This window comes from Sander vitreus, chromosome 8 (genome assembly GCF_031162955.1).
Source record: "Sander vitreus isolate 19-12246 chromosome 8, sanVit1, whole genome shotgun sequence".
In the NCBI taxonomy this organism is placed as follows: Eukaryota; Metazoa; Chordata; class Actinopteri; order Perciformes; family Percidae; genus Sander; species Sander vitreus.
This window is the reverse complement of record NC_135862.1, coordinates 8,647,115-8,669,131: the sequence shown is the minus strand read 5'-3', so window position 1 is coordinate 8,669,131 and position 22,017 is coordinate 8,647,115. Positions and strand designations below refer to the sequence as shown.

Genomic DNA, 22,017 nt, shown 5'->3' with positions numbered 1-22,017 from the left:
TCTGTGGTTGATTATGTGTCTCAACCCATGGACTTTTCTTTATAAAGGCTCAATGGGGATCTGGTGGAGAGAAAAGAAAAAAAAGATGGATGGATTTTAAGGAGACAATAAGTATAGTTTGTATGGTGTTGCAGGGAAGGAGAAGCACTGAGGGAGAAAAAGATGAACCGTAAAGCAGTTGGATTGGTTGTTTAATTCCTTTATTCTTCGCTCTGATTGGCTTGTTAAATGTGTGTCAGGTCGGTCTTTTATCCCATCCTCATTTCCTTTCTTGTCATCTTTTGTTTTGTCTTCTCCTCTTTGCTGCAGTCCTTCTTCATTCCTTTTATCAACCTTCATTGCCTCTCCTCCCACTTTTTTCTTTCTTCTTTAGCCTGTTTGCGTTCTCTTCAAAGTCTAAATTTTTTCTTATTTATTATTATTATTTATCTTATTTGTCTATCCACTTCTTTTGCATCTCCTCTCCTCTCCTCCTCTCTCCTCTTCTCTCCTCTCCTCTCCTCTCCTCTCCTCCTCTCTTCTCACTAACCAGCTCCACTGGGGCCCATGAGACACCCAATAAGAACATGAATGAGTCCTCCAGGGGCCGCTAATGAGTGTGTGTGTGTGTGTGTGTGTGTGTGTGTGTGTGTGTGTGTGTGTGTGTGTGTGTGTGTGTGTGTGTGTGTGTGTGTGTGTGGAAATGCCCACAAACTCCCACGAGTAGTGACTGTGTCTGTTTTCAGTTCTGCAGTGTGTTTGCCTTTAGGAATTTGGCAGTTTAGTGCATGGTTGGTGTGTGTGTGTGTGTGTGTGTGTGTGTGTGTCTCTTGTTGGCCCCTTCCTGAGCCTCATGACCTCTGTTACAGTTCTGTGATTGGTAGCTCCCTCAACTCCTTACACATTTTTTCACTTTGGATCAGAGTTCAGTTCCCATCATAATGTTTGCCTCTAGAAATAGAGCGTTTTTAAGACCCTGTAGACCTGAAACCCTTCTTTATTTGCTATAACTTGTAAATAAGCAGTTTATCCTTCTGTTTCACTACTGTACATAAAGGATGAAAGGAGAACAACACACACCTGTACCTGTCAGTTATCACCTGTCTACATGCTGATATGTTTCCATTTTCTTCTCAGGCCTTTGGGAACGCTAAGACGGCCCACAACAACAACTCCAGTCGCTTCGGCAAGTTCATCCAGGTCAACTACCAGGAGAGTGGCACGGTCAGAGGGTGAGAGACACGGACACACACACACACACACACACACACACACACACACACACACACACAAATAAAACACATGCATGCATGAGTCACACATTTACAAATGCTGTTTGGTAGAGTTGTAACATTCAATCACTTACAAATGGTGATTTAACTATTGCTTAATACTTTATCATCTAATAATTTGGTTAAAAAACCTGCTGTTTAATATCATGTATGTGTTGTGTTTTGCCACCCTATGTTACAGTATCTAATCTATCTGTGATACCTCAGTTAACAATATGATTAAACATAGATTGTTAATTTATAACTGCTATTCATATCACTTCATTTCCTCATGTAAGAAAGGAAACAGAATTAATCAGTGATTAGGATATCTCCAGACAGAGTAGTTAATAAGTTTAATTTCACAAATTATTAAAAATGCATAGCATTTGATAACCAATAACTGATAACTTTAGTCTGTTTTTATGTCCTCTTCTCTTCTTAATATCTTTAATTACATGAATCAGCAACTCAACCTTCTTCCCTGTATGTTGGTAACTTAACATCAGCTGATTTTTTTTTTTTTGGATTACGTGGCTCTTTTGACCTTCATGTGCCTGTGTGTATGTTTGATTCTCAGAGCCTATGTGGAGAAGTACCTGCTGGAGAAATCCCGTCTGGTTTACCAGGAGCACAATGAGAGGTGAGTGGAGACACGGGAAGTAGAGACTGACTGACAGCAGGGAATGTGGATGATGGACCTCTGAATATATTAGACTGTGTACTGATCATTTCATCACTGGGACATCGCTGACAGATTTTGCGTTGACATATTGTCATCTACACTAACCACAGTGTTTGATCAGGTTATTGTCAATTAGTTAACACATTTCTAAAATGCTCACATGCTAAGGTTTGTCCCAGGCTCCCCCGTATGTCATATGTTGGTTAAAGATATCCCCTGGGAATTCATCAGCATTAATTTGGATTATTGCATGCAATCTCTAATTTTTTTTAACCTTGACTCTGGTGCATAATCAGCTGCCCACTTTTCAATTTCTACCCACTTTTTGAAAAGTGATCAACTTAAGATCATGTTAACAACATCTTCAGAAAGCCATTTTGGATGTCTGTGGAATAAAAAAATCCACCTGAAAATCAGTTTAAACCAATCTGCTCCTTTACAAAATTCCACGTTTTTTCAGTAGAAATCTCTAAAAGCTGAAAATAATGAAACTTAAGGAAGAGTGGTGCAGCCATAAATAAGAAAGAAGGAGAAAAATTAGAAACACTGAAAGCCAAATTGACACTTGTTTGAGAGATAATATGTCAAAATCCATATATCTGCACGGATATGTTCTTTGTCTAAGAAACTCAATACTAAAATTGGCTTCATTTCCTCTGCAAGCTGAGGATAAATATCGGGTATCCTCTGCCCTTTGCTTTCTCAGTTAACATTGCAAACTATCAGGTTTCCTTTTAAGTTTGGTCATTTATGCACACAGGACATGATTGTTTATTGATACTAATTATACATCAAAACAATTTTGGGAGAATGAGAAAATATATTTTCAGATATTTCTTAGAAATCAGTTATGTGTCCAGTTTAGTGTAACAGAAACACTCTGTTCTCACACACACACACACACACACACACACACACACACACACACACACACACACACACACACATATATACACACTCACACTGTACATAAACACATGCATAGGAATTTCCACCTGCGCCCACATCCCTTACATTTTTTCTCTCAACACACACCTTCTCTTATCGACTGGCTCTGTCCCTGTATCGCTCCTCTCTCCCAGGCAGCAATTCTAAAAACAAAAATCACAGGGCCCAGTAGCATAATAGCTTTGCGAGGGAAAGAAAAAAACACTGTAAAACCCTTCACTGGTCATCTAATCATTCTAACCCCGAATGGCCGGGTTTTCCATTTCATCCTGATGACAGGCCCTGGCGGCCATATTGATAGGGTAGAAACTAAAGACAGGACCCCCCAGTCGGCTCAGACCTGAAGCTGAGAGGTGGGGGAGCAGGCAGGCTGATGATCAACTGCAAACAATCTTAAATCTTAACTCCAGTCTCATGACAGGTTGCCTCTGTACAACCTCAGAGTAAACTAATAAAAACTAGCTGAGCTTTCCAGGGATGCTGTAAGGCTTTATGACTTTGATAGTAGTCGGTGCAAGTGAAGGGCTGTTACTGTATTCAGCAACCGTGATTCTGTTATTAAGTTATTAGTAGTATTGTTTTAGGTATTACAGTAGTTTGTTCATATATTGTGTTATTAGCTTCACTAACTGTGGATCATTAACAGTAGCAGTCGTAGCTATAGGGCTGGTTAGCATACTGGCAATCTACCAATACCATTAAGAGTCACCAGCCTAATTTTGTTTTATGTGAGCTGTCCAGGTTTTCAGAAAAAAGAAAATAAAACCCCAAACATGTTAAAGGAATAATTCGGCAATTTGGGAAATGCATTAATTCAATTTTCTTGCCAAGAGTTAGATGAAAGGATTGATAAAACGTAGTCATCTGTGCGATAAATATGACCGCCAGCTGCAGGCAAGTTTAGTTCAGCACAAATAATGGAAGCAGGGGGGCACAGCTAGCATGGCTCTATTGGTAGTTGTAAAACACCGCCTAAAGTCGAGCCATGTAAGTCAAGGCAGGTCAGCACAAATCTTTTTAGGGTCAGGGGCACTGGTTTTAGTTTTGTATCCTTGTCGGTAATGGCTGTGTTCAGGGGAAATAACGAGTGCCCTGAAAAGACTGTAATCATCAAGAAACCTGATCTGCATGTGTCAATGTTAGTTTACTGTTGTGGCTTATGCTAGCCAGCAAGCTAGGCAACTTTTTTGGTATCTCATTCAATGGTCATTACTAGTAAAGGTTCATTAAGAGTTATGTTTTAGTGTAATTTATTATTTACCTAAATGTTTGTGGTAGATGGAGATACAGGAAAAAAACAACCTAGTTTGAGCATCTTCACAAGGATTATGTAACATCAGCTTTCATTTGTCATGATAGAAGACATTACCTCAAAGATAATTTGAGGTCTTATTGCACCGCCCAAAGTGTCTGTATCAACAGCAGAAACAGTGTCAGTTATGAAAAAATAATAAAACTTGTCATAGAAGTATTATTTAGTAGCGTAATAACATTAAAGCAGTACTCGTACTACATGTCAGTTTCAATTAAAAAAACATCCTTCTACCCATCCGCCAATTACAGATCGGTATTCTTTAATATCCTCTCTGAACTTTTTAACTTTCCACCACTCCATCGGTCACTAAGGTTGCCTGTATATAAAAGTGAAGCTTGTTTCCAGCTGTAATAGAATTACGTCTCGGTGTGTTGACCTTTGTCACAGAGGCACAGTTCCTTACCTTCAGCCCACACGCCACACTGCTACTTTGAATGACTTGAAATGTGAGCCCGCCGGTCGAAAGGTGTGACTTATTTGTTACATGCTGCAGGTTTAGGTTGTGAAATAGCCAGCAGATGGAAAATGTTTCCCTGTGCTCTACTCCAAAGCTTTGAATGGAGTCTCCTCCCCCAAGCATCATCTCAGCGGAGCGCAGTGGTGTGAAAGTTCAACTCTGAGAGAATTTAAAATGATTCAAGAAATCAATACATGAAAGGTGTTTTGTGCTGTAGAATCCTACCCTCTAACTTGTCATGTGTGTGTATCTGTAGGAACTACCATGTTTTCTACTACCTGTTGGCCGGAGCCAGTGAAGAAGAGAGGAAGTCCTTCCACCTGCTCAAACCTGAGGAATACCACTACCTCAACCAGGTCCGCACACACACACCAATGCAGAGAACACAGAATTTTTTTTTTTAAGATTATTTTTTGGCCATTTTGGGCCTTTATTTTTATAGGACAGCTGAAGACATGAAAGGGGAGCGAGAGGGGGAATGACATAGAGCAAAGGGTCGCAGGTCGGAGTCGAACACGCGGCTGCTGCATCGAGGAGTAAACCTCTATATATGGACGCGCGCTCTACCAACTGAGCTACCCAGGCGCCCAGAACACAGAATTTAGTGCATATAAAATTACAAATAGACAAAGTCCACATGGATTTATTTATGCCATATGCAATAATAATGCCTCAAAATATGCCACAAAGTCAGAATAAAGCACAAAGGAAAAAAAAGACACTGATGTTATAATTGCTTGTCTTGACATCAATGATCCAGTGTGGTGGCGTGTGTCATTTATCAGCACTTACGAATGACGATAAACAATCACTTATTGAATCAAAAGCCATTTCATGTCAGTAAGTTTTAGGGCAAAATTACAATTTGTACGGGAATACAAATATTAGAGAATCTAATTTGTAATGTGTAGGAAACCATGTGCCTCATCGTGACCTTTTAGTTAATTTTGGTCTCATATTTAAACTCCAAATTTATTCAGATTAAGACAAGATCTTTTTATTCAAACAAGTGTTTTTTTTCCTTGTGAAGAAAGGCAGACTACCTGCACACGACTTGTACAACAGATCTGGACCACTAGTAGATTTTGTGCGCACCTAAGAGAAAATTCTAAATGCCAGGAAATTGGTCAATGCCACAACTTATCTGAAATCACTCATACATACCACCTAAAATGTTTTTATCATGAGGCCCAATGTGATGTTTCAATTTTACTGTGCTACGAAGAATTCATTTGATTTTCTCTCTTCACAAATGGGGAACATTCGTCCCAAATGCAAAGAAAAAATTGTTATTATTGAAAAATGAAGCTTTGAGGCACCATGTGGAGAGATTGATGGAGACTCTGAAGATGGTGATAGAAAATGTCAGCATCTCTCTTCCCTCCTTGTCTCGCTGTTGGATCTTATTTACTCATTTATCATAACTGGATCACTTCTTAATGCTCTGAAGTGTTGAATGCATCAGCGCCAAAATAATTTCAACCGTGTGTGTGTGTGTGTGTGTGTGTGTGTGTGTGTGTGTGTGTGTGGCTGGATGTGTTTACGTGCTTGTGTACATGCCAAAAGCCCCCATATGTGCGCATCTTTTGCAGTACAGCTGTGCTCGTTGGCAGCAGATGTGTGAGGATTCATATTTTCTCTTTCTATGGCAGTACACTGGGGAGGCAACAAAAAACCCTCCTTTTGTTCATCTCTTTTGGCTACCCAAAAAAAGTAACAATTTCTCTCCCCCCCTCCTAATCCCCACCACAACAACAACCCCAGCTTCCCCCCACCCCCCTCCCCCATCCTCATCTTCTGCTGCCTGTTACTATGCAGCTCTGTTTCCATGGCAACAGCAATACTCTGGAGTTAATCTGGCGCTGACTTGGTCTTGTGCAGAGGGCGTCGACGGTCGCGCGTGTTTGTGTGCACACACACTTGTCTAAGCGTGTATGCACACGCAGCAAGCCCACTGTTTGTCAGGGACACACACACACACACACACACACACACACACACACACACACACACACACACACACACACACTCCTGACACACATTGTGTCACAGAGGATCAAAATGATTATCCATTTTTATCTCTCTTCTCTCTCAGAGATAGATTTTGTGGTCTGTGGTTCATCTTTCTCTGTGTCTATCGTTCATTTACTCAAGTACTGCAGTCCTTCAAACATCTATAATTTTATAATATATATAATAATGTAAATGAGAATGTGAAAAGAATAGGACAATGTCAAAGGAATCGCTCATTGTAATGAACCGATTATCACACTCGGCTTTACGGAGCTTTCTAGCAAATTTCAAATAAAAAGTACTTTATAGAGAAGTATTAAAAGAATTTTCATACATTTTGAGGTGCTTGCACTTTACTTGAGTTACTTCTACTTCAGAGGAGAATATTGTATTTTTTACTCCACTACATTTATTTGACAGCTACACTTACTAGTTTGCACAAAACACACAATCAACTTATAAAATATGACACATTGTTACAAATTAAACTACCTAGTACAGTATAAAAAGAAAGTTCAAATTGGCTCCAGCTCGACCAGCTAAAACAGTAAAATGCTACTAGCACATAGTAATCATCCAATAATATAATACAACAATATAGCTTTCACTGATAATACTTCTGTACTTTTACTTAATTAAGATTTTGAGGATAATTTGTAACTTGTAATTGATTTTTGTAATGCTACTTTTACTTGAGTAGGATACCTGAATACTTAAAAAAGTCAGTAATGAGTAGTGAGTATTCACCCACTGATTGAGACTGTGCACTTTCTGAAATTTAAACCAGTTGTATCCTCCACCATCCCTGATCATGGATTCAATTATTGCAGCGCTTGTGTGTGTGTGTGTGTGTGTGTGTGTGTGTGTGTGTGTGTGTGTGTGTGTGTATTTTTTTCCCCACATAATAACAGCATGTGTCATCTTTCTCAGTCCCTTTAAGTGTGCGTATTATTGTGTGTAATTCCTGCCTTCTTAACCCGCTCTGCCTTGCTTCCAGATGACAAAGAAATCGCACAAACTCCACTGGGACAATTACTATGAGAGCGATCTGGTCAGTATCATGTGGATGACAAGTTGTTTGTGTACGTCTGTGCTCATTGGGTGTGCCGTGGTTCTCGTGGTTTTTTGGTGCCAGTCTTGGTTTCTTTCTCTCTCGACGGAGGCGACCTGAGCTGACCTCAGCTGGTCGAGCTCGATAATGAAAAGGATTAAAGGGATACCTTTAACGTGATGACTTTACTGTATTTGTCTCAAGATATTTGTGTACTTTTGAAGATCTCACACATTTAGTCTATAATAATCTCATTTAAAGTGAGGTATTTGACACATTTGATCTATCATGCTATCAACATTTGAAAAACTGTTGATAGCAAAATGAACTAATAGGTAACCCTAACCCTAACCCAAAGTTCCTTGTTTTAAAAATTATATCAGAGACAAGATTTGTGTCTTTTAAAAAGAGACATCTCCTTTGTAAGTTAAGGGAACTTTTAGTCTAGAAGAAATGGGGCTCTTAAATTCCTAATTTCTTTTTTGAATCCATGGAACATGACTGTATAGATTAACCAAATAAAACTCAAACATAAAGGAATCCCTTTAATCTAATATTTGGCTGTGGGTGCTTTTGCTGTTGGGAGATTGCGTGATGACGTCAAACCTGGAAACCGCCAGCTTTAAAGGGAAGGTTCAGGATTTATACCTTCACTGCTACATTTACATGTCTTATGTGACACACCCTTTAACACTGCAGGATAATAGTTGTAGAGTACAAAAATGTATGCATTTTGAACAGTTAAATGATAATGGCAACATCCAATAGCACACTGCTAAATTTAAGGGACGAACATGAAATATATAGAGGTTTACTGTGTATATATAAATGTGTTTTTCTCATGCAGACACTGACAGTTGCAGAGAAATCAATTAACTATTTCTGATTTTAAGAAATTAATCTTTCTTTGCATTTCTATTGTAAGTCAATGGGGATTTAATTAATAATTTAATACAGCTACTATAAGGGTGTATGAGAGAGAACAGTAGATCAATAAGATACAATTACAAATACTAGATTACACTTGTGAGTCGATATGTAACATAATCCAGCACGGGAATGGTGGACCCCGCCACTAACAATGAAAATGACTATATAAAGAGGTAATTAAAGAATGTAAATACATTAAACTGCCATTGCTGGAAGAAAAAATGCTGACCATTAAAAGTATCTACAACAGGGTTTAATTCATGAACATTTTCAGATTCAGATCAACTTTATTATCCCACACAGGGAAATGTGTTTGGTCCAGTGCTCCAGACACAATAAAGTCCACATTAAAAACAACAAAATAGCAAACACAGTAAGACCACGACATCATCATAATTAGACCCATTTGATGACATTGAGACGGAATGAACAATAAAGTCAAATAAAAACAGTCAATCTACAACAGTAAAATCAAATCTGATATAAAAGTGCAAATGTGACCAGCTAAGAGACCTTTTGATTAAGATGCATGTCATACAGGCTGAACGCTTGAGGAATGAAAGTATTCTTGCATCTACATGTTTTGATTTTATTATTAAAAGAACGTCTTTTAATTTCATATTATCTTTCAGTATTTACGTCACCTAACCCCATTTGGTTGGGTTAAAATCAAACGTTAAAACATTGTAAATCAGTGAACAAACAAACAAACGGTGTTGCCGCATGCACAAGCGCCTTCATACGGATTATAGCTTGAATATTACGACAAGAATATGCACAGGGGGAACTAATTTTGCAGCTAGACAATAACTTGTATTATTAAAAGACGATAAAGATCAGATGGCAGCAAAGTCTGTTAGTTAACTTCCCTAAACTGTAATCAACCAGGATCTAAGATTCAAGTCACACCAGCCATTTTTTCTAGTTACCTAGTTCCCATTTCTTTAAAGAATCATTCCATACGTGCTGTTCGTTCTGTGAGACGGTTTTAATAGTGATGAATAGGCTTCACGTCCTGAAACTTCCCTCCTGATGTGTGTGGTCTATTTTGTGTATGTGTGTGTTTGCCGTTTCACCGGTCTTTGAGCCTGCCACTGTCTTGCCAGTCTCCACCTGAAGTGAGTAATGTTTGGTCAGTGGGATGTGTTGCGTGTGGTTAAGGGATTCAGTATCTCCTAATAGGAGATTATGTTAACTTTGACTTTTTCGGCGAGCAAACACTTGACATGAGAGTCGGTTTGTATATATATACGCCTTTTATATACACTCTTTTTCTTGGTTTTAAGTACTTATGTCCTGCTTCACATTCATACAGTTAAAGGAGTACTTTGCCAAAAATCTGTCTTTTGAATATGAACTAGTCCCCTCCTGTATGCTTAAGGGGCTCTAAAATGTTTACAATAGATTCCAATGGTAACCCAGAATCATCATACAAAATTGTCTATGGATATTTCTCAAATCCCTCCTGCAGAACAATCTGTAGGAGTATCATATTAAGCAATTTGTAGACAAAGTGAAGATTGTTTGGAACATACTGAACATGTAGAGCAACGCTGGAGGAGTGGATTATGCTACAGGAATGATTTGAGAAGTTCCTTTTGGAAATTTTGATTATGTTTTCATTCATGTTTTTATCTGACGCAGCCTATGGGGGGTTAATATCCGATAGTCAAAAGAGAGATTTTCAGTCAACTGTCCTTTGAAAAGAATACTTCAGCATTTTAATGAACATTTTTTGCTTTCTTTCCAAGAGTGAGATGAGGAAATTGACATTAATGCGTGAGTCAGGATGTGTGACTCTGCTAGCTTAGCAGAAAGACAGCTAGCCTGGTTCATTTTAAAGTAAAAAAAACTACTAACAACTCTAACGCTGCCTTATTCACACACTTTATTTAGTTTGTCTACTATAATACATATGCAAAAATGTAAGAAAGACCATTTACTATTTTCTGTCTCCTATCTTCTTATCTCACTCTTACAAAGGAAAAGAAAAAAAGTGTATTTCCCAAAATGTTGAACTATTCCTTTAACTTCACTGACTATGTCTCTCCTTACTGCGTTTTCCCTCAGCTCCTCTCTCTCATTTTATTTCCTTACACAACCATCCCATCTTACTGTTTGCTGACACACTGTCTCCCTCAAGGGTCGGTCAATGACCTCATCAGTCTGTGACCCCAGTGTCCAAGGAGATGATGTCACCGTCTTGACAAACGCACACACACACACACACACACACACACACACACACACACACACACACACACACACACACACAGATAGAGAAAGCTCAGCAGCTCTTGACAGCTGTCTGAGTGTCTGACCAGCCCTTTGGGCCTTTTTAACCCTTGACCTCCACCATTGTTCAATATGCGGGGCACCCAGTGCTTTAAACAGTGACGTGTACAGATTCCAGATGTAACGTCTAGAGCTGAAAATAGAAAATAAACCAATGTGATTTTATAAAAAAAAAAAAAAAAAAATTAAGTATTTGACTAAAGATCCCAAAGACCAAACATTTTCTGTATGTTTGCAATTGATGTGTGCAGTCGGGTGTTTAGTTCTGGGCTGCTGTGGGTTTTTGCATTTTGTGCCTGTTTGGTTGTCTATGGTTTTTGGTCATGTGGAATGTCTAGTGACGTGGTGGCATGCTGCTTTTGGCGCAAAATCTACCCAGTGTCTTGACAACATAAGTCATGAATAAGTCATGGTAAGTAACAGGAAAGCCTCAACTGGATGCACATAACTTTTAACTGGATCCTTGAGCGATCTGTTAAAAAGCTCCATGTGCTGCGTTAGTGAGCTGGGCTTCTGACTTGACTCAATTTGGTGTAAGCCTGCCCCAGGAGTGTTGCAACTGGCATAACATTGCAATTTTAAGTTGTGAGTGAGAAAAGATTCTTTGTTTAAAATAAGTATGAAGAACAGATTGTTTCTTAATCATCCCTTTGCTGCACTCAAGAAGTACCAATAGCTAAGGTTTTGGTTTTCGACCAAAGTATTCCCTCTCAACTGGCCAAAATGTATCTCTTTATTTTCTCAACTTCCTTCAACATATCACATTGTGCTGCTTGGCGCTGAGGTCTAACATACCCGGCAATTTGAAAACTAGCTTTTCCCGGGTCTCGCCATAGATCGAGAAGCCTCAAAACCCCTTTTGTTGCAATTGGAGAAGCTCGCTGGAGAAATACGTCAATTGTTGCCTCTGCAGTTCTGAGCCAAAGGAAAACAATGGAGAGGCAGAGGAGCGTTGCATGTTAAAGCGTAGAAGAGGCAATCCAGAGTGTGGATTATGGGTTCCTGTGTCTTCTCTCGCTGGCCGGTCACTGTGGTATGTGCTAATTACAGCCTGAGAGAGGCTCGCTGAGCAGACAGAGACATGCTGACCGACCGGATGGCCTGAAGACACACATGCACACAGTCCCTGTACACATACGCATCCTCGCTCTCTCCCTTTGCTATCACCATATGATATAGGTGTCTCACAGTTAGTGGTGTGCGATACTGCAAAATTTGGTATCGATCCGATACCAAGTAAATACAGGGCCAGTATCGCCGATACCAATACGATACCGATACTTTTTAATAATTAAGGTGGATGCATCATCAAATTGCTAAATCTGAATGAATTTTCATGACCTTTAAGTGGTTTTGGGATTTTTCCTTTGGATTATTAATAAGTTAAAACCCGGGACAGAATTTTCATATGCTTGTATACATTTGTTGTGTTAACACTGTATCTTACAGCCTTTATACAAATTATACAGCTTGCCGTTTCATTTTTGGCCTGAAAATATAGCCACACAGCGCTCCTCTTCCTCTCTGCCATTCTTCTGCTCCGTCTCTGCCCTGCTTGTGTGTGTGTGCTGCTGGCCGCCGCCGAGCGTGGCTGCTTGCTTGCTTGTTTGCCTGGCGCCGCTGAGTCACGTGACGGTACAACATCAAATCACAAGAGGGGGGAGGAGGAGCAAAGTGTGCCTGCTCTGCGCTTTGACAGGAGCGGCACTTGAAAGCAGCGGCACTTACACAAACAGACAGGTTGCCTCTTTGATGAAACCGCAGCCTTGTATACTGGAGAGAAACTGAAAGTAAAGTATCAATCTAATTACACCAGTATTGATCAATATTAATACCAACGTTGGTATCGATATTATTGATATTTGGATCGATATGTTTCCTCAACCTAAATAGAATTAGTTTCTTTTCTGACATCGCAACTTGCTGCTTTAATTAATCACTTCAAAGCGAATGTACGATTTGATTGAATGATTAACATTTAGTCCCCTGTAATCAATTTAGTTTCTACATGGTGGTCCATTAAAGATTTGGCCTTTCCTGTCAGAGGAGCAGCATGTGGACTTGAGTCATAAATCAAATGACTTTAGACTCGGCCTGACAAAATCCAAAAGATCTGCAACTCGACTTTGACTTCAACACCAGTTACTTCGCGTGGACTTTAGCCTTTTGACACTGAATGACTTGACGTTCTCCTGAGGCCCAACGATTGAGAATTATGTTATGAATAAAATGATTCAAAGGAACGAAAAAAAATTGATTTTCCTGTTCTTTGAATCAATCCGCCTGCAGCCAATCAAGGAAAGGACAGTATCACAGGAATACCAAGACACGCCTCAATCAGTTTGGTTTTAAATTTTGGAAAATGTATTTGAAAGTCATAACTACAAATATTTTAAAAAGCACTTTTTTTTTTTTTTTTAAAGAAGAAATAATAAGGCATTCAATTTGGTGAAGGCCGCATGACAATGTCAGGACTATAAACACAAAGTTTAGGGCTTGGACTTGACTTGGGCCTTGTTGGTCTTGACTTGGGACTTGATAGCCAAGACTTGATATTTACTTGTTTGTTTGTTTTTTAATATTTAATTATGTCATTTATACATTTTTTTCATTTTCAGGTTCAATAACTTCCTCTGATGTACACAGAGGCCATCTTTGTTTCAGACAAAGTGAAGCATATGAAATACTGTGGGGAAACCCTGCTCAGTCACACACACATATACACACACACAATAATGTACTGTATATTCTTGCAGGGCACTTCAGTAGATACACACACACACACTCATGTAGCTTAAATAGATACATCTATTAGTGTGCCAAGTCTTCACTAACTGTAATGGAATAGTATTAATCGTTATCAACGGGTATTAATTAAGTGTGTACGGGTATATTGATTTAAAGAATCTTCTGGGATGCTGATGTTTATCTCTGTCTTCCTCTTTTTTTTTCTGTGTTTGTGTGTTTCCACCTGACACCAGCAGGACTGCTTCACAGTGGAAGGAGAGGATCTGAAACATGACTTTGAGCGGCTGCAGCTGGCTATGGAGATGGTCGGCTTCCTACCCACCACACGCAAACAGTAAGATGAGCTGCGTGACATATACATTTGTTATTTTGTATGAATGAGAACCCCAGCCCTGTCTGTTAAAATCGTTGTCAGGACTGATTTAAGTACAGTGAATGTGCAGACATTTCTTGCATTACATTTTTATGGAAACATATCAGCTCAGCAGATGTGGTTTAGGGACGGAAACATTAGTGGACTTAAAACAAACTAATCACTCCGTAAGTACTCCTACTCTTCATCTGATGTTCTCACAAAACATACCTCTAGTTTACCTTAGTTTTTTTTAAATTGTCTTTCCTAGATTTAAAGTTATAGTTTGCTGCCAGGTTTTTTGTTTTTTTTAAGGAACAGACATAAGAGTGGTCTCGATCTTCTCATCTGACACTTGGCAAAAAAGCAAATAGTCATATTTCCCAAAATGTCAAACTCCTCCTTTAAACCTTTATAGTGTTTAGGAGATGAATAAATCTGCTGAGGTCATTGCACTTTTCTTAACATTTTGTAAGCAAACAGGCATCAGTCAGGAAGCTTTGTAAATTCACGTTCTTAGAAAATTACAACTTTTAATCAGAGATTACAAGTAAAACTGACATCTTGTTTGAAAAGTATTTAAAGATAAACATTTCAACAGATTCATTTAGTACGAGTCAGTTTGCTGTAATAAAGAGACATCCAATAGCAGAAATGTCACACAATGACAAGGTCTCCTGGTCAAGAATTAGCACAGAAACTCTTTCTGTGCTTTCATTCACTGTAAAACATGCTCAGTAAGACCAAAGCTTGCCCAAAATAATGTAAATATCTTAACAATAAGTGCCTTTCTTTTTCTTCAGGATCTTCTCCCTGCTGTCAGCAATCCTCCACCTGGGAAACATCCGCTACAAGAAGAAGACCTACAGGGACGATTCCATCGACATCTGCAACCCAGAGGTCCTGCCCATCGTCTCCGAGCTGCTAGAGGTGAGCAGCACGATGCAGCCTTTTCATTGTGTTGAAGCTCATGTGTCGGCTATTAGTAAGGTTCAAACGCATCAACACATTTTAAGGAACTTTGTGTGGCAACATTTATTTTTGCGAGATATAATTTAGTTTTAATGATAAACCCCGTTTTCATCTGAAAGTCAAAGCATTTAAATATGACATGTCTGGGTCAGAAAACACCGTACTTTTTGTCTCACTGACTTTATGCTGAAATGCAATACTTTAAATACTTTGAAGGATAATAAAAATGCAGAATTGAAGCAGGGCTTTACCACAGGGTTTGTTTATTCTCCCTAAATACTTTCTTTGCCATTTCGTCTCCCAAAGTTATTCCATTACATGCCCACTGGAGATACTTAAAACTCCAAGGACTTAGTGAACTTTCAAAAACAAGTAGCATCCATTTGCACAAATGAGTTTTCCTTTTGCTGTGTATTTTTTTAAACTGTGAAAAAAATCGTGTTTCGTGTTGCCAGAGTTTACCCCCCCCTTATGTGGGCTTTATAAAGCCTTTTAGAGAGCTGAGGGCTCTCTCTGCGTACGAGCACAGCTTGTGGTGACAGCAGAAGTTAAGAGGTGCTTCAGGTCCCAAAGAGCTGTCCAATCATCCAGTGCTTCCACAAAGTACTGTTTGTGTTCAGGCTATTTCCAGACCTCTTGTGCTGCCGTGCTGTTGCGTAGGCGAGCTTTCCCACCAGGAACAACAGGTCCTTGTTGTCTCAATACCTCCTGCGTTGGTAAATCATATTTTAATGATAATAAATACATATCAGACACCAAGATGAGCTTTAACAATGTTTTCTCTTAAGGATCATTTGTGGATCATGCTTGGCTTACTTATTAACAACCTTTTATTCCTTCATTTTGAGGTGAAATGTTTTTGTAAAGCACTTGTTTTGCCTCAGCTGTATCCATCAGTCACTTATGGATGGTCATGGTGCTTGTCCAATCACATCCTTGCTTGCACAATACAATCACTACTTGTCTAACCACACATGGTAATTGCAAGCAGATTAGTTTGCACAGCGGCAGCACTTTGTTTCTGTAAATAAAAGTCAAATGAAGTTCAGCCGACCTACGGTTTCAGCAACAATATTCCAGCTGTAGAAGTAAAGCTGCCTTATAGACTACAGTATCGGTGCATTGTGGAAGGTCTAATGCTTGTTTTATAATTCCTCTTTTTCTTAATTTAATTGAATGTATTTTTATAACTATAACTATACTGTACATTTTCCTGACCTCAATCTAGACACTGTAGTAATTATCCAACAGACACTAATGAGTCTGGTCTGTAGGTTGAGACTGCTTTGGCCTCTTAGAGACATGGAAAACATTTCCTGGCATGGGTTAACCTGCCACGCAGCATATACAAATTTATGATGTGCTGAATTTGAGTTCATTCATTGAGTGTGGACCACACACACACACACACACACACACACACACACACACACACACACACACACACACACTCATCAGTGTACACTGTAAGGACAGCTCAAACATCCACATGCTGTTCTGATTTGCCTTGGGATTGAGTGATGGTGGCACTCCCCAGTCCCTGTTACAAACTTCAACGATTAGGCGGATGTGCTTGTTGAGTCGCTGACAAAACAAGGTCCGAAGTGTGCCGGAGACTCCTGTCAACAGCACAGCGGGGATGTTTTGACTGCCAGGGTTCCTCTATAACATCCAGACTGGTCTCTTTTACTCTCCAGAGGTCCAGTGTGGCAGCCACATGTTGGCCACATGCTCGGGGTTAGTGTTTTAAGTTCAAGTTTATTTGGATGTCTGTGAGTTGGTGCAATGGCTATTTGTCCCCAGGGACGTATAAAACATTCTTAAAGGGAAGAAGAAAGAAACAGAAAACAAAAAACAGCTTAATGAAATCAAACAAACAAAGAGTCACATTGATACAGCATTTTCAGGGCTCTCTGTAATTTGGCAACATTCCTGCTGCGACATAATGTTTCAATGGGACAAAAGAGGGAAATAAGTGTTATTTAATGTGAGGAGTGGAGGGAGGGGCGGATAATTAATAAATATGTGATGGTTTTATTGGTTGCATGCAGTAAATGTAAAAAAAAAAGTTTTCCAGTAAATAATTGTAGAGTTTTCTGACATTTATTGGTGAAGAATATTGGGAAATTAGCTATAAAGGTACAAAGTTGCCTTTTATTTCATTGATACTTGACAGCAAAGCATGCGTTTACTATGATTTACACCGCAAGTGCCTTCGAAGTTCTTTTAAAATGTAATTAGCTTGATGCTAAGAAAATGGATGGATGTACAGCCCAGGCAGGCACCATCAAAAGTACTTAGCACTTATGTTGTATTGTTGATGTATGACTTTATTCTAAGATCCTTTGCATAAGAGAGTCTGCTAACTGGCTGAAATAGGTTGAGGTTTGCTAAATGCAGTTTTGTTTGAGTCATCGAGGCTAGAATGGCTTCAAGGGTGAGGTCTTAATTTGCATGAATAACAAATGTTGGAATTAGTCCGTACTTCGCTTTGATATGTAAAACACCATAGATAGACAGGATGGGATGTGAACCACCGCTCTCACTATTACTGTGGTGCACTCATGTGAAGCTCCTCTATGGAGAAGTACTGATTGGCATGTGAGTGTGGATGGATGAATGATTAGAAATGAAACTGGTCAGGACTTCCTGTTTCCTGTGGAGGTGGAACTGGAAGAGGAAGTAGAGCTCGTAGAGGCTGATGGACGACTGACAGACTGGATCCTCTGAGCTGTAGAGTTGAGTGATTTGACCTAACCAGAAACATTCCTGTGCAAAGTGGTAATTGGTCCAGAGAGAGCGTAGCTTACTGTGAGAACAAATCCCACTAAAGCCTGAATTTGTTGATGGTATTTTAATGCTTAAAAACAGTATGTTGAAACACTGAGGCCAAAAAATGTTGGTTATTCATCACAATCTGACATAGGCCAATACATTTTGATAAAGTCCTGTCAGATTTTTGTTTTATTTTCACAGTATATTTTCACAGATAGACAGGGTATTGGTTTCCACTGTCTCTCATGGTTTATTAAGGAGTAGAAGAAGCAAAACATTTCCAATAACTGCTTCTTGCATTATTGAACATCAAAACCAGTTGGTGGCTGACTTTATCAACTAAATACGAAGGAAGTGGCAGTGAGTGAGAACAACTAACAGCCCTATTGACCAAATCCAACCACCCCTTACCCCCGCCTTTAGTTACTGTTGCTATGTCGGACAGGTTTCGGTCAACAATATGGCGATGTCTGTACTGTACCATACAGTATTACTACCTGCCAGACGATTAATTAACTATAGTACATGTTAGATAACTCTGGTAAACGGCTATTTAAACTGAAAACTATATAATAATGTCACTTTAAAAAGAGCGTAGGTGTCTTAAAGTACGTCTTATCTTCTTCAGAATGTCTTGTTGTTTGTGGCATATAGCGAAAATGTAGGGACTAGGCAGCAAAAGCATTAGACCAGAAAGATTACTAACCTAGAATGGGAATCGAGGTATTCATGTCCCGGAAAAAAGAAATGGTTAATTTGAGAACAGAATCACTGACCCCAAACCAGTGCTTACAAATTTCTGAGTATTATGGTATTAGAGCTGTAATCATAGACGGAGCAGCAAGCCTGTTACCAAGCGACTAATACATGGAAATGTACCGGCTAAAAACCAATCACCAGGCTGCAGAATAGGCTTTGCTTTCAGTCGAGGGATTACCAGGCAGTGTGAAATGAAGTCTGATTATGCCCCCCCACCCCAAACTCGACACATCATATTGTGCTGTGTGTGTGAGGGCAGAGAGCAGTGTTTACGTGTTAATCTTGGCAGCTGTGTTAGTTAGAAGCAGTAGAGTTATTATGAGCATCAGATTAGTAGATTGAAGGGTCAGTTAGGGTGTACAGTGTATGTAAAGCCTGCATTACAAGTGGGGTTTTTGTAGTGTGACATACAGTATGTGGGTATTTATCAGGCGTGGTTAGTCTGACAAAAAGGTCTGTTGCATTATGGGAAATGTAGAATTTTGCTTTTTTTGGAGCCTGACCCATACAAGGAATTAAATGTCTTGATATATCGGCTTCTGCTGCTTAAATCTTCAATAATTTTTCTTTAGAATCTGTCTCTTGTGAGCTCTCCAGCTTTCTGGAAGTGCAATATTAAATTCTTTGAGAAACCCTTTAATAGAATGATGCCCTTTGACATGATTGGACTGTACCATTACTGCATGTTATCATCCTTATTATTACCATTACTTCATCACTTTTATAGGTCAAATAAAACGTATCGCCCAAAAATAATTCTTACAGTTCTCTTCAGCTTCAACATTTAATTTGACCAGTGGCCCTGTATCATGCTTAAAATGTTGTAAGAGCTCTCAGTGACACCTAACTCTGATTTTGATCTTGTCCTCTTCAGGTCAGAGAGGAGATGCTGCTGGAGGCTCTGACCACCAGGAAGACGGTGACTGTCGGAGAGAGGCTCATCGTGCCCTACAAACTTGCTGAGGTGACTTTTTCAGTGACCACAACATCCAAATACTGCACCACATCAAAATGTGACACCTACCCACCTGAGTCTCAAACGCACAAACTTTATCTGACCTTCTAAAATTGATGACCTATTACTGGTAAAACACCCTGTGAGCCTGTCTGATTCCTTACTGCCAGCACACTTAATGAAACCCAGAAGATACTAAACACTGAGGGAGAATTTAAACACTTTTTTATAGTATGCTATTAATGGTAAAAAAAAAAAAAGGGCCTGTGTGAGGGTGGCAGTAGAGGTCTGGCTTAAGAAAGCATACGCTAGCCAAATGTTTTGTTATGAAGTGAGTCAGCTGTAGGCGAGAGTCTGTATTTGTGTGTGCATGTTGTGGAGCTTGTCTGGGGAGCTTTTTGTGGCACTTCCCCAGCCCCCACCACTTCTTTCTAAGGCTCTTTTGATATAGGTCTCTTCCTTTGCAACTTCCTGTTTCCTGTCAAGGAACAGGGCGACTTAACCACATCTGTACAGCCCTCTGGACAAAATGTACCTCCAGGATGCCTCAGTTGACCTAGATAGACTTCTCTCACTGTGCTAGTGAATCTAATAATATTCAGTGGTTTTCGTTTATCTCGCCGTCCCGAAAGCCTTTGATGCTTTGGCATAGAATTGAATTTGGTCCAGCCTTCTGCTCGTGTCTGTAGGGCCTTTTGTCAGTGGAAGGAAATGCTACACATAGATAGTCTGTTACCCTGCTCGGCTCCACCCCCCTCATCTGATCTACGGGTTAGTTTAGCCCAACAATGGTTGCTCCCACTCCTCTTCTCCCCCCCCATCCTTCCAGTCATGTGGTCTGGTCTCAGGAATGTGCAACCTCCACTGGAATATACAGTACAGAGGCCAAAAGCCAGATCCTGAGTCTGTCTCTGTTTGTCTCCGTCTCTCTATTTCCCCGTCAGTCATTCCCTTTTCTAGACTATTTGTAAAACAGAGGCTCAGACAATGTCATTAAAAACGTAATCATGGACAAGGGCAGCAGCTATGATAAACCCTGTCCTGCAGCTTCTGATGTCATGCCATGGAAGTTCCCTACTATCCTTCACAAGGTGGTCTTATCTTGAAAGGAGCAAGAGGCAAATAAGAAAAGACCTGGAGAGAATTAAGCAGCGACCTTTCAATCTTTGAAAGTCCCTTATTGACAGAAAAGGGAAAGATCATAAATCATAGAATAGCATAATGGGAAATCCCTAAATGTGTGCTCTAAGAGAAGAACAGGGTCTGTTAACATACAGTTGTATATCTCTCCCGGAATTGAACATGCAATAACTGATTTTTATTTCTATTTGGGGGCAGCAGAATGCAGCTGTAAATGGACTGCACTTAGATAACCCTTTTCAATCTTAGCAGACAAAGCTCTTTATCTTTCAGTCTCTTGCTCTAAAAACAGATGCTATTCTATGTTGTTGTTTTTTTATTCTATTTTTAGCTCAGTTTTGGTCTCCATTAGCTCCTGAGGCAAATACTGTTTAAGTATATATAAACTTTGTCTAGTCCTGGTCAGATAGCATACAGTGGGTTTAAAGAGCTCCTCCGCTAAAGATAGCTGCTTAATGCATCTCGACACAACACTGATAAGAAACGGTGAGAGAGAACCTAAAAAGTAAAGTAAAAGTAAAAAGTTGCGGGCTGTTAAAATCAAATAAAGAGCTGAAAGATGCTGTGAACGCTTTAGAGCTGAGGGGCACTGTAGAGTCAGGTAAAAATTATCTGTGGGTTTGTCACTATGCGCTACAAGGGACCCTTTTCATCTACACATAGTCTTGGTATCCATTATTAATACAACAATATTGATTATAAGCAATTTAAGTCAAGCTAGCAGGGGTTGAGGTAAGGAATCCTTACCACGCTCACCCGCAAGTTTGTATTTCTCCACTTGCCAGCACCCTCATTTACATAATGCATTCCACTAACCCTAATCTTAACCATCAACTATATGCCTAACCCCAGCCATTACTAACGCTAACCCTTAAAATAAGTCTCAAACCTCAAACAGCCATTTGAAGTGAGGACCAGTCAAAATGTCTGATGTCTAACAGTCAAATTGGTCCTAACAAAGTACACACACACACACACACACACACACACACACACACACACACACACACACACACAACGAGAGCAGCGTCAGTGAGGCCCTGCCCTGATCGGACTGCAGGGCCGTGGGAGCGAGTTGAGGCCACCTGTGGAATCCATAATACGCCTGTTTTTATACAAAGGAAATGTGGAAAAAAGAACCTGGCAAATGTTACCGGTTCTTCTCACAAATGATTTCTAACTACTTGGATAAGAAATGTTGAGAAAGTGTGCTGGGCAGCTGTCTCATCCACCCACAGTTGAGATGGGGAGATTTTGCCGTGTGACCTGCTGAACCTTGGTGTGCTGCAGAGTAGAGGTTGGTATTTCCCGAACTATAGCCAGTAAGATCCCTAAATTCATTGTATGGGCCCTGGTTGAGTCACTTGGAATT

The 22,017-nt window shown here is 39.7% G+C and overlaps 1 protein-coding gene across 12 annotated transcripts in view; it reads left to right on the top strand.

Moving 5' to 3' along the window:
• Window positions 1–22,017, top strand: part of LOC144521944 (unconventional myosin-IXAa-like) — a 147,903-nt gene that overhangs the window by 67,692 nt on the left and 58,194 nt on the right. For 8 of the 12 annotated variants that reach the window (XM_078256641.1, XM_078256639.1, XM_078256640.1 and 5 more), the window contains 7 exons: window positions 1,117–1,211; window positions 1,831–1,893; window positions 4,912–5,011; window positions 7,666–7,719; window positions 13,926–14,026; window positions 14,848–14,974; window positions 19,425–19,514. In XM_078256641.1, the coding sequence (XP_078112767.1) occupies window positions 1,117–1,211; window positions 1,831–1,893; window positions 4,912–5,011; window positions 7,666–7,719; window positions 13,926–14,026; window positions 14,848–14,974; window positions 19,425–19,514 (630 nt within the window). The remainder of the gene's footprint in view (window positions 1–1,116; window positions 1,212–1,830; window positions 1,894–4,911; window positions 5,012–7,665; window positions 7,720–13,925; window positions 14,027–14,847; window positions 14,975–19,424; window positions 19,515–22,017) is intronic. The other 4 variants (XM_078256648.1, XM_078256637.1, XM_078256643.1 and 1 more) reach the window with 3 other exon arrangements.